This window comes from Epinephelus moara, chromosome 8 (assembly GCF_006386435.1).
Source record: "Epinephelus moara isolate mb chromosome 8, YSFRI_EMoa_1.0, whole genome shotgun sequence".
Taxonomy (NCBI): domain Eukaryota; kingdom Metazoa; phylum Chordata; class Actinopteri; order Perciformes; family Serranidae; genus Epinephelus; species Epinephelus moara.
The window spans coordinates 27,288,399-27,301,044 of record NC_065513.1 but is presented as its reverse complement, the minus strand read 5'-3'; the positions used below and the strand labels follow the sequence as shown (position 1 = coordinate 27,301,044).

At 40.3% G+C, this 12,646-nt stretch overlaps 1 protein-coding gene across 2 annotated transcripts; it reads left to right on the top strand.

Annotated features, from left to right (window-relative positions):
• Positions 1 to 922: 922 nt before the first annotated feature.
• Positions 923 to 7,718, top strand: elovl7a (ELOVL fatty acid elongase 7a). Of its 2 annotated transcripts, none has more exons than XM_050051924.1 (8): positions 923 to 1,056; positions 3,485 to 3,574; positions 3,694 to 3,884; positions 4,969 to 5,049; positions 5,172 to 5,228; positions 5,401 to 5,506; positions 5,906 to 6,042; positions 6,168 to 7,718. In XM_050051924.1, exons 2-8 carry the CDS (start codon positions 3,511 to 3,513, stop codon positions 6,411 to 6,413), a joined length of 882 nt encoding a protein of 293 aa, XP_049907881.1. In that variant the 5' UTR covers positions 923 to 1,056; positions 3,485 to 3,510; the 3' UTR covers positions 6,414 to 7,718. The 2 variants fall into 2 exon arrangements, with proteins under 2 accessions (XP_049907881.1, XP_049907882.1); XM_050051925.1 differs by having other exon boundaries at positions 938 to 1,289.
• Positions 7,719 to 12,646: the final 4,928 nt, after the last annotated feature.

Here is a 12,646-nt window from a genome sequence, read left to right as displayed (position 1 = left end):
CATGCTTTTGTATTCTCATGCCTCGACTACTGCAACGCACTGTTCACATGCCTCATTAAACCTCCAGTAGCTTGGCTTCAACGAGTACAGAATGCTGCTGCTTGTATTTTAACTGGGACAAATCGTAGGTCACATATCAATTCAATTCAATCAATTCTCGCCTCCCTCCATTGGTTGCCAGTTAACTTGATTTAAGATTCTTTTAATAGCTTTCAAAACTCAACAAGGTTTAGCACCGAGTTATATAGCTGAGGTTCTGACTACCTATGGTCCAAGTTGCGACCTGAGATCCTCAAGGCTGGTAACTAAAGGTGACCAGGCTTTTGCCATCAAGGCCCAAAAACTCTGGAATTCTCTGCCATGAGATTTTATATGATTTTATTTTTATTTTTTATATATATATTGTAGGAGAGTTTTCCCTTTTAATGCCTGATTTGTACTTGTACTCGTGAATTTTTTGTTTTATTTCCTTTTGTTCTATTTTTGCCTCTGTACACACTATTCTTCTTAGCTCTTAACATTTTTTTTTATATATTATTATTTTATTGTCTTATTTTTATGCACTTTGTGACCTTGTTTGGATAAGTGATATACAAATGAATATTATTAATATATATATATTGATATAAATTATTCATTTCACCTACTTATGTCATCTTACTGTGTTTTTTTATTTTTTTTTATTTTATTTTTTTTAGGGAGGTTATGGAAAAAAACAGCCCTTTCACTAAACCTGCTTCTGAAACTAATTATTGCTTACGTCCTGAGAGGATATCATGTACTCTGACAAAATCCTGACATAGCTTTCGATGAGGCATCTCTCAGGAACGAACTCTTTTTGGGAGGGGGACCACGAATTGGCCAATCAGTGACGGCGGAAGCGGAGCCCAGACCACGCCCACTGGGACTCCCATAAGAAGGGAGGAGAGCGAGCTGTGTCAGCGTGAGTAGAGCAGGAGACACACCTGTTGGGCACCTGCAGGTGAGCCGGGAGTTTGGACACAGGTAGTTTGACAGAAGAAAAGGATTTTCATCGCGTGTCGGCGGTAGATAAAGGTCAGTAAGTTGACTTTTTATTAACTAAATCTGGGTTAAGTGATAAAACAACTCAGTAGTACTCCTAAAGGTGGACGCAATTAAAATCTGACAGCACCTGTGCGTCGAAGCAACGCGTGCCCGTGATTACTGAGACATTTCCTGTCATTGTGAGCTGGATGGGAGCTGTTGGACCTGTTTTTCATCAGTGTCGTCACCTGGTCCTCATCATGTTGAGGATTACAGCGATACTGGTGGATATGAATTTTATATTGGCTGAAAATAATTAATTTTGATGCTTTAAGTTATATATGAGTGTCTTAACATGACCCTGAACTTCAATGGCTCCTACACACAACACTTAAATTTAAAGTGGTGTATTTTTAAGGTGCATGGTGAATGTTGGTGTTTGTAATGCTCAGGTGTGTGTGTGTGTGTGTGTGTGTGTGTGTGTGTGTGTGTGTGTGTGTGTGTGTGTGTGTGTGTGTGTGTGTGTGTGTGTGTGTGCGCGCATAAATGTGGCTAGATTGAGATACGTCACTCACAGGTGGATTTTATCTTCTGTAAACTGTGGGTGTTGACACTGCAGACACTAAAGATACACAAAACGAGAGTGTGTGTCCTGGGAGCAGCAGCCTTTACATCAGAATCCCTGACTACAACGTTAATTGGCGTGTCAAGGCTTGCCATGCACGTCTTCATTAGTGTAGAGACTCCAGACAAGCCATTCCTTTTTCCAACATCCACCCAGTGATTTACCCATGCACCTTTCAAGTTCTCGTTGCATTCAGGTAGACACACCTTGAAAACCTGTCACGTAGGGTTAAGACTCTTATGTAGGCTACACTTGGAAGACATGGGGTACTGAGTGTTTGTCATTTACACCTAATCACAGATCCTTACAAATGGCACATCAAATTTACATTTTAAGAAAGTAATCTAACAGGTGTTATGAGTTTATAAGATTTAGTTTGACTTCAGGTTTGTCAAAGTGAGGCCCCCGGGAAGGGAAGTTCACTTTGGCATAGTTCTCCAACTTCAGACATAGTTTACAAACCAGTCAAGCCAGTCATTGTGAAGCTTTATCTCAATGGACCCTGAAACTGCGAGACACCACCCTGTGTTGAGAAACTGTTACACATGAGTTGCATCTTACACAGTTGCATTAAATGTGGGGTTATTTTTAATGACTGTAGTACTGATGTCAGAATGACTGGAGAAACTTTATCCCATTCACCTTCAATTTTCAAAATCGGCCAGGTTAAGACTCTTACAACATTGCATTGTGTAATTATAAACCACTGCAATAGATTTTTATTTTTTTATGTAATTTTACAAATTTCTTGTCACATTGTGGAGTTTTTTTTTTTTTTAAACCTTTTTAATCCACAGTGATCCCTGCTAACTCATGTAAAGCCTTTCCCACTGAGAAAACAAGGCCAAGTTGCACATGTGTATGTTGGTATCATCATGAAAGGACCTTAAACATTAACTATATTGTAACTGGAGCAAGGTTATTATTGTAAACTAAAACTAGGAATGTAAAAACATTTTAGCTGAAATTAAAAAACTTCACTTTAGAAAAAACTAATTTAATTAATATTGATGACTTAAACTCACTGAAATAAAATGAATATACACAGGAACTGCCTTTTAGTTTTAGTCTTTACCTACACAAGAAGAATGTGGAGGCAGTGGTGCACATGTTTGAGACTGGAATGTCTACATGACTGAGTCAGTAACCGTAAAGTGCTGTCTGTGTATTGTAATGTGTAATCTAAACGTCTCATATCTCAACAAATTATTTTCTATACGTTAGCCATGCATACATGGAGGCTACATACATCTCGTCACACTGTTGTTTGTTCTCTGTAAGCTGAAAGACACTACTCATTGTACTCTCCATACACTCTTGGCTTTGTCTGCCTCAGACACTCGGAGGAGCAGCAAAGAAGTGCTGTGTGGCCTTTTTTTTTTTTTTTTTTTACCTTACCGTCCCGTTTCTCAGCCATGGCAGCATGCTCTTAAAGTATGGCCATTCTTTTGCCTCCGACTACTACAAGAGTCTAAAAGCGTTCAGATTTAATTAGATGAAAAACCGGTTGCACGTGGAGGTGTTTATGCAGCGTGCTGTCGGTTTCAGTGAACTTTTGCAAGAGACTCACCTCCTGTTGGAGCTCATAATAAAATTGGAGGAAATAGTTGCCATTATTAACCTTGATACTTCCTGAAGGTGAAAGTTTATTGTGGTTTTTCTATTCAAAATCACCTGAATGCAGTGCTTTCTTTTCAGTGTGTTTAGCAGCTTTTAAATATGTCCATCTGTTTCAGCGAACAAAGACCCTTTTTGCTGTCGGACACAAATATCCAACTGCTTTATATTACAATGACAGTGAACACGTGTCCGGTCCAAACTGACCTCCTTAACCTTTGCCTTTCCTCTTTTTAGGTAAAAAGCAAGGACCCTGTCTGAAAATGGAATTTTATGAAATAAAGTCCTCAGCTGCACTCATTTATGATGAGTTCATCTCAAATGCAGGTAAGTTTTTAAATATTCAAAGTGACTTCTTGGTCAATTTATATTCCTACGTTCTCATGATACACTCTTCTCTGTATCTGCACCTCCTCACAAACCTGTCAACACTCTTCTGTTAACAGACAAGCGGACGGATACCTGGTTCCTCATGTCGTCCCCTTTCCCCCAAACCCTCATCATCGCAGCGTACATTTACTTCGTCACGTCGCTGGGCCCTCGGGTAATGGAGAACCGCAAGGCCTTCGACCTCAGAGGAGTTCTCATAGTGTACAACTTCAGCGTGGTGGCTCTCTCGCTCTACATGATCTATGAGGTGCATCATGTTATCTTTTGCTTCCATTAGTTGACATGGGATTCAAGGAAGTGAAATGTTTTGACACAGCAGTGCGTATCACAGACCCGTAGTGGAGTTGGTTCTTTCTGTTTCGTCGAGTTCATTGTGAACCCCGAGCCATGACACATGCCATTGGCAGTCTTGGGCAATACTCTCGTTCATACTTTTTTTTTTCTTCTTTTTTTCAAACTTGACTAATGATGTGAAGTTAAACCAGATCTGCAGGTGTGGCTCATTGTTGCCACACACTGTATTCTGCACACGTTGCCTAAGAGCCGCATAACTTTGACATGACTTCAACTTTGTGCTGCATCTTACTCGTCGATGTACTCAACTTTTTTTTTTAAACTTTATTTTTATTGCGTTTCCATTGCAGAAACATCACATACAAAGGGAAAAAACATTACATTGACAATTTGTTCTTTTTATCTCATCTATGTTGGCTAAACATCGTCCATTTCCCCCATTTCTCTCGATCACTTCTCGAACTCCTATTCTGAGATAACAGTTCCATAAAATATTTCCAGACATACTCAATTTTAATGCTGTACGCCATTTCCAATTTATTTATCTCGGCTTTAATAATTTGTTTAATTTTTTTTCAATTGGAATAATCATGTTACTGTGAACACTACCTCGACACACTGCTGCTTTAGTGTCTAATGATACAACTTTGTCAGCTTACACCGAAATTCATTTTGCATCCTCAGACAGCTCTGCTCAAAACGTAACAATCTAAAGACTCATGCTAATTTTTTATTTTTATTTTTTTTAAAGATTTTTTTTTGGGGGGCAGTTTTGTCTTTAATTGATAGGAAAGTCAAGTGTGAAAGGGGGAGAGGGGGAGAGAGAGAGAGAGAGAGGGAGTGACATGCAGCAAAGGGCCACAGGCTGGAGTTGAGCCTGGGCCGCTGCGGCAACAGCCTTGTACATGGGGCGCCTGCTCTATCCACTAAGCCACCGACGCCCCACTAATTTTAACATTTTTAAAGTGTTTATGAATTGGATATTTTATTCCTCATTGCGTTACTTGTGACTAACCACTCTGCTCTGTTCTCTCCAGTTTGTGATGTCAGGATGGGGAACCGGATACTCTTTTCACTGTGACCTAGTCGACTACTCTGATTCACCCCAGGGTGTGAGGGTAAGCCACTCCTTTAATAACCGGGATGTAATTGCAGCATCTGATTGCACATGTAGTAGAGCTCTTGATTTATTTTCTTTCTTTTCAATCAGTACTGAAATATTCTCTTCTGTCTCCTCTAGATGGCGGCAGCGTGCTGGCTGTACTACTTCTCAAAGTTCATAGAAATGTTGGACACGGTAAGTTGAAAGATCACTATCATTTCCTGGTGTATTGTGTTGCAGTAGATTCTAGATTGTATTGAATTTCACAGTAAATGTATCACTGTTTAATCAGTACATGTAGTGTGGGTGTTTTTTCTTGACTAATTATGCATATAAACGTTCCTTTTTTCTTTTTGTTTTTTAACAGATCTTCTTTGTGCTGAGAAAGAAAAACAGCCAGGTGACATTTCTTCATGTCTACCATCACTCGATCATGCCCTTCACCTGGTGGTTCGGAGTTCGGTTTTCTGCAGGTAGGATTTCCTTCCGTCTTTCTTGGATATGCCAGCAACAGTTTTGACATTATATTGATTTCTTTTTACATATTGTGATATTGTCCCGGACATCCTCCAGGGTTATTGTAGCTTTTGTGTTTTTTGGTTCTTATCTGATTTTTCAGTTTTTATTTTTAGTTCAGTTTAGTGTCCAGAGTGGGTTTTTTTGTTTGTTTTGGGGGTTTTTTTGTTTAAAAAAAAACAAAAAAAATAGTAGTTTAGTTTTAATTACACTTTACCACTGCCTCCTGATGCTTGTTGAGTTATTTAAAGTTAGTTTTCATACAACTAAAGTTGTGTTTTTTTCCACACCTAGTTTTAGTTTTTTTGTGTAGTTTGAGTTAACTTTAATAAAATTGATACATTCCTTGTTTTCAGGTGGGATGGGAACATTTCACGCCCTGCTGAATTGCGTCGTCCATGTCATCATGTACTCATACTATGGCCTGACTGCTTTGGGCCCCAACTACCAGAAGTACCTGTGGTGGAAGAAATACCTGACAACCATTCAGCTGGTATGTAAAGCAGTCTGAGCAGTCCTTTTTATTTGTATGTTTTGTATTCTCCAAGTGTACCCTTCTAAAGTCCTGTGGGAATCTTGACAGCAGAATCAACCCCTCCTTTCCTTGTTGCTCCCCAGATTCAGTTTGTTTTGGTAACAAGCCACATCTCCCAGTATTTCTTCATGGACTGCACCTACCAGTTCCCCATCTTTATCTACATCATCGGCTTGTACGGCGTGATTTTCCTGTTCCTCTTCCTCAACTTCTGGTACCACGCCTACACCAAAGGCAAGAGGCTCCCGAAAGTACTGCAGAATCAGACATGGGAACACCACAGCAACGGAGTTATGAATGGAAACGCCAGTCATGAAAAAGACGAGTGACGCAGGACTCGGCTTGTCAGGGGGTTTCGGGGTTGACCTCAGTTATGTAAGCAAACCACGGCATTCTGCGGCTGAGCTCCCCCCCAATTAGTCTGGACTGTGTTTTCTGATGTTTTTCTATTTGCAACCGCAAAAGACAATCTTTAAAGTTTGACCAAAGCTTTATTTAAGAGGTTTATTGACTCAAGCTGAAGGGTTTTATCTTTATATTATATATATATATATTTTTTGTTTACAATGAAGGTAAAGCCCAAGTTCTGCTATGTAAGTTTCCAAATATCCCTCCTCTCTGCTACAGTGTAGTTTTTAATTTCAAGTGTCCGAAATCAACTCCATTATACACGCTGACTGTCGGGCTTCACCCTCAGTTATACAATCAAACTGGACTTCCTGGAAAAAGCCTCTAATGATGAGATCGTTTTTAACTCTTGTGGCTTGATCTAATTTCTCAGAAGAGCTTTTCAGGAAATCCAGTTTCTTTTAAAGTTGTGCACTGAAAAGTTGTTTATTTCACCAGGCGTAAAATTACATTTACCGTTCTGGGTTTATTTTTTAGATGGTGTTGAGGCTGCACATGTCCTGTTTGTTCAGGTCTTTGTTACATGCACGCAGAACAGGGTGTTTTGAATACTTATGCACGCCCACTTCTCTATGGTTTGAGTCACAACTGCTGCTGATGGCGGACATTCAGTGAAAAGAGCGATCTTTCGAGTCAGTTTAGTCCCCTATGAAGCGACGATGTGACAGAGATGCCAGAGAGGAACGGTGAACGATCACTGTGGCTCTTGTAGGATCCAGAAGTTGAGCTAGAGTTTTACTCCTTATTGCAAAATAACACTGTATTACAGGATACGCGCAATTACATGGATTCACCAGTCAGAAACATAAGCAGCCTTGCCCGCCTGCTTTTTAGTATTTTGCCTCATGTGTCGAAGTGTGGCTAAGGAGGTCTACAGGCAGCTGATGCGGACAGTGCCTTTGGACTGAGGCCTGTGGAGTAGTTTTATATCAGGTTATGATGATCTTAAACTGAAGGGAATGTAACTCTCTGCTCCTGTGGTGACTGAGGACATAGGATCGAGCTCGATGTGGAAAAGTTCACCTTTTTTTTTTTTTTATTGAGGTGCAAGCCCATGTTAACACTAAAGCTTTACAGATGCGCAATGCAGAAAAATTGAGGGTGAACTTCTTTTTTTCCAGTTCCTTGTCAGATCCCTTATTACACCAAAAGTTAATATTGTAAGAAATAATGTGACATGTTTATATTGTATTTTATATGTATTTATATGAGAATAAATGATCAATGTACTTTGAAAATCTTTTGCTTTTCAAGTTCCTTGAATTGTGGATTTTTTTTTTTTTTTTTTTTTGAGCATGTGACTAAATTACATGGTGGAGTGCTACATTTTTAATTTATCAGGAAGTCCCATTGAGATCAAATCTTTTCCAGGAGGGGCTTGGCCAAAGCAGCTGTGCAAAATCACTATTAAAATACAACATGATACAAAAAAATTCCCAAAAAACAGAACGGCTATTTAGCAGAGTGGCCTCTGGAAAAACAACAGCATGCTTTCATCACCCCATTCTTTATTATGCCTTTAAATTCATCAGTGGATATAAAACTTTCTAATTTTCCACGCCCAAAGTGGATAGTAAAAACAGTTTTCCCAAGAAATTAGATTTTAAAATGCAATCTCAAGTCAAGTTTAATAAATTACCAGATTGAAACTTTAAAGCAAGTTAATGGTACAGTTTTAAGAATTTCAAACGATACTTAACTTTCAGCTGCAAGTTGTGTTATGAGGGTGCAGGGTGGCCAACAGACCATTTTCTAATTCACCGTGAAAATAATTTCATTCACACTGGGAATTTATTTTGCACTTTGAATGTAAGGAAAGTGCAAGAGTGCACTAGAAGCATGAAAACAGAGCTTGTTAGTTTAAAAGAAAAATTGCCAAGGGAGGATCCCAGGGAACCCCCAACATTGGTCCAAATGGCCTCCAATCCTTGAAATGCTCCTGCAGACACCTGACCTGCATGGAGCTGCTGCAACTGGCCCCTGGCCTCCTGTCATTTTGCAAAAGTGGCCCCCTGGCAAAGTAAGTTGAGTATCCCTGTGCTAGAGTCAATGGCTTTGTGACATTCCTGTTAAATTTGTTGCTCAGACCTGACTGTAATGAGCTATCTTCACCAGTAGGAGGTGCTGTTACACTGAGACTAAAGACGGTTTGCTGTGTGAGACGGATCACCACACACCACTGCACAAGATAAAATTATTTTTTACATTAATGGCAAAGCGTGGCGAATCTGGTATTAGTCATGTGGCAGAATGTATTATTTTAATCTCACTAAACACTGACTGTGTCTGCAGGATAATGAACTGTAAATTGTTTTGCTGTTGTTGGGTAAAAAGCTGGTTTCCCCTAACTGTTTTAGGAACAGAGTATATTTTTCTCCTACAAACCATATATTATCAAATTTTGTAAGGATTTCCATTACATCAAATGCATTTTCTCAACCTGTATAGAAGCATATACATGCAATTTATTCTGAGTTAAATCATGGAAACTAATTAAATGCATGCTGGGAGATGTTTTCCATCAGACAATGAGCCCAAGCATAAAGCCAGAGCCACACATGACTGGCTCAAGAACAACATGCTGATGTCCCATAGAGTCAAATCACGACATAGTTCACTCATTTTGTTCATGCAATTTTAGACAAACATGAAAAACTTTAGAGCAGGGTAAATACATCTTAGAGGCAATCTATATCCTCCATAATGTTCAATGTACACACACTTATTTTAGATATAGAACAATTTATATCTTATACTGGGGAAAACATTCAGCTCTTTTTCTGTCTACCCACGCCTCCCCCTCTCCATCACATCACACCCAGCAAACAGGAGAGCACAGTGACCTGTCTATTTGATATCAGTGCGTCCTTCTGCACTTAAGTGGTACATAATGACACCGCCACCAAACAACAGCCCCCAAGCTTTATTATTGAATGACACTCAGCTGTGTGATGGCAAATATGAGAGCTTTTTATCCATAAAGAGAAGCTGACGTCAGTGTAAGACGCAACTGCAAATTACAGAAGTCATTTTAAAGTCTGTTTTCTTTCAATACATGAATGTACTGTGGTGTGTGTGTGAGCGCTGAAGCTAACCGGTTGAATGGAGAGATTAGAGCAGGCAGCAGGACAGCCCAAGCCTCGGAGGGCATGGATGATCGCTCTCCACTATGATGAGTTCCAACAACCCCTGTCTGTCTCCAAGCCACCCTCGCAGGTCCTTCCCTGGTTTAACTGTGGGATAACAAGGTCATTATCAGGCTGAATGTGTGAGACAGCTCATCACTGCAAATTCGTGTAACACAAATGAGGTGAGTCAGTGAGCAGGGTTTGTTCCTGCCTCTCACCACAAGATATGCGATCAGTTAAAAATGTCTTGATGTTAGAAACATCGTTTAATCCTTTCTTTGTTTTTTCAAATTTTCTTAATGGGGAGCAACAGAAGTGGCTAAATCAGACTGATCGTCATCTGCTGTCTCCATATTTTAGAGACTTGTCTTGTTTCTAACAAAAATGACCTCTGATGTGTGAAATAACATCTGGATCAGCAAACTGTTCCCTTACATCAAACCATTAATTACGTAGATATGTTCTAACTGTCAGTCTCAATTTGGTCTCATAGTGGAAACAAACATTATTTAATTGTATCAGTGCAGTGACCTTTTTTTCTGCATTATAATCCGTTTGAAATATAATTGGACCACTGACAGTGGTGTTAAAGGGACAGTCCACCCTCAGATCAAAAATACATGTTTTTGCTCTTACTTGCAGAGCTATCTATCAGGCTAGATTGTTTTTGGTGTGAGTTGCAGAGTGTTGGAGATATCGGCCACAGAGATATGATTGACTTGAATATAATCAAACTAGATGGCACTCGGCATGTGGTGCTCAAAGCTCTAAAACGATACATTTGAACAGTGTTGGGCAAGCTAAAATGTATGGAAAAATGTAGCGAGCTAAGCTACCAGTGTTACTCTACATTAGGCTGACCAAATGTCCTCTTTTGCCTGGACATGTCCACTTTTCACGTCCTGTCCGGGGCGTCCAGGGGGTGTTTATAAATTGATGATAATGTCCGGTTTTCCTTGTGTGTGTGTGTGTGTGCGGCACAGGCCGCATATTTCTGTCCGAACCCGACAGTCATTCTGTTTTGTTATGTCCGAAACCTAACCAAGCCCGACATTATTTAATGACTAAAGCACTGAGTTTGTGTCACACAGTTGTTATGGTTACAGGCTATTTAACAGGCTGGGCGTGCGCAGTGGGTGCTCCGCGGAGAGGGAGACCTCTGTGTTTGAGACGGGAGCGGGCGGCGGGAGGTCCGAGGCTTCCAGCAAGGGGAGAGGGAGAAATATAACAAAATTAGATAAAATAGGAAAAACCTGTCTCCCTCTTTTATTTTATTTTCAGCATTTAATCAAGGCGGAGGTGGGCGGCTGGAGGTCCGAGACTTCCAGAGAGGGGAGAGGTAGAAACAAACAGCCAATGTGTGTCTGTGTGTGTTATGTTCAGGTGTTGTCACGTAAATAACAGCGCCCAAGCAATAAACAGGACAGACAATAGGATTTTATTTATTTTTACACTACATTTTCACTGAAAGCTGACCGAATCCGACCCGAGCCCGAATACAATTTATACATTTTTGACTGAACCTGGAACGACCCGTCGGGACCCATTGGGCTTGGATCGGGTAGCCACACTCTAGTGTGTGTATGTGTCCCCTATCTATAGGGGCCTATCTGAATTTCTGTCTTTGAGAGATATTATTTTGTAATATAACTGAATTTTCTATCCATACATATAAATTTTAAATATATTAAAATTATAAGGCATCTTTGAGTAAACTGCGAGTATCATTTGAGTAGGCTATCTCGTGGCCAGGCCGAGTGTCCTCTTTTTTGGAAATCAAAATATGGTCACCCTACTCTACATCAAAATAAAGTTTCACTACATTGAAGCTATCACCAGGCTAAGCTACAAGAAGATGGCAGAAGAAGCTTTTTACTTTGTCAAATCAGCGTTATCTCAGTGATAAGAAAAACTGTAAGCCAAACAAATTGGCAGCAAAAAATGTTCAATTTAACTGTTACTATAAAATAACACACTTCAGTTAAAACTTTCCTCTTTTATTTTTTTGTTTTGAAGACTTTGTAACATTTGAACATGTCCTCCAATAGAATGACATCATCAGTCAACCTACTGCGCTCTGTCTGTCTGTCTCTCCTCTTCCTAATTACTGCATTTCTCTGTCTTGGCCTCTGTCAGTCTGCTATCTGGCTATGTTAGGAATTCAAAAACAGCATTCCAAAATACATTTTCAGCCAATACAATCATGATAAATAAGAGACAGTAATATAAACAATAAAAATCCATCCATCCATCCATTTTCATCCGCTTATCTGGAGCTGAGTCGCAGGGGCTGCAGGCCAAGCAAAGCATCCCAGACGTCCCTCTCCCCAGCAACACTGTCCAGCTCCTCCTGAAGGACCCCAAGGCGTTCCCAGACCAGATGAGATATGTAATCTCTCCAGCATGTTCTGGGTCTGGGTCTGCCCCGGGGCCTCCTACCAGTGGGACGTGCCCCGAACACTTCTAAAGGGAGGCGCTTAAGAGGCATCCTGAACAGATGCCCGAACCTTCTCATCTGACCCTTTGCGACACGAAGGAGCAGCGGCTCTACTCCGAGCTCCCTCCAGATGTCTGAGCTCCTTACCTTATCTCTAAGGCTGAGCCCACGCTTGTATCTGCGATCTCATTCTTTCGGTCACTACCCAGAGCTCATGACCACACGTGAGGCCTATGAGGTCACCTCACCTCAACAATAAAACTAACAGGCCTAAATTAAAACTTTTTTTAAGGGATATTAGAACCTGAACATGTCCTACTGAGAAATGTAGTTAAGTTAGTAACGTCGCTACTTGTAGTGACGCTACCATCATACCAAACCACACTGCATTTGAAAAACCCAACAGCAATGTCTCTTTTCAGAAATCATGACCTGGTTACTTACTGCTCACAACAAGGTCTGTGGATTATCTTGAGTAACCAGGTCATGATATCCGGAAAGAGACATTGCTGTTGAGTTTTTCAAATGTACATTTTTGGTGCCTTGAGCACCACTATCATGGGGGAGAATAGGGGATGCAAAGGAACTC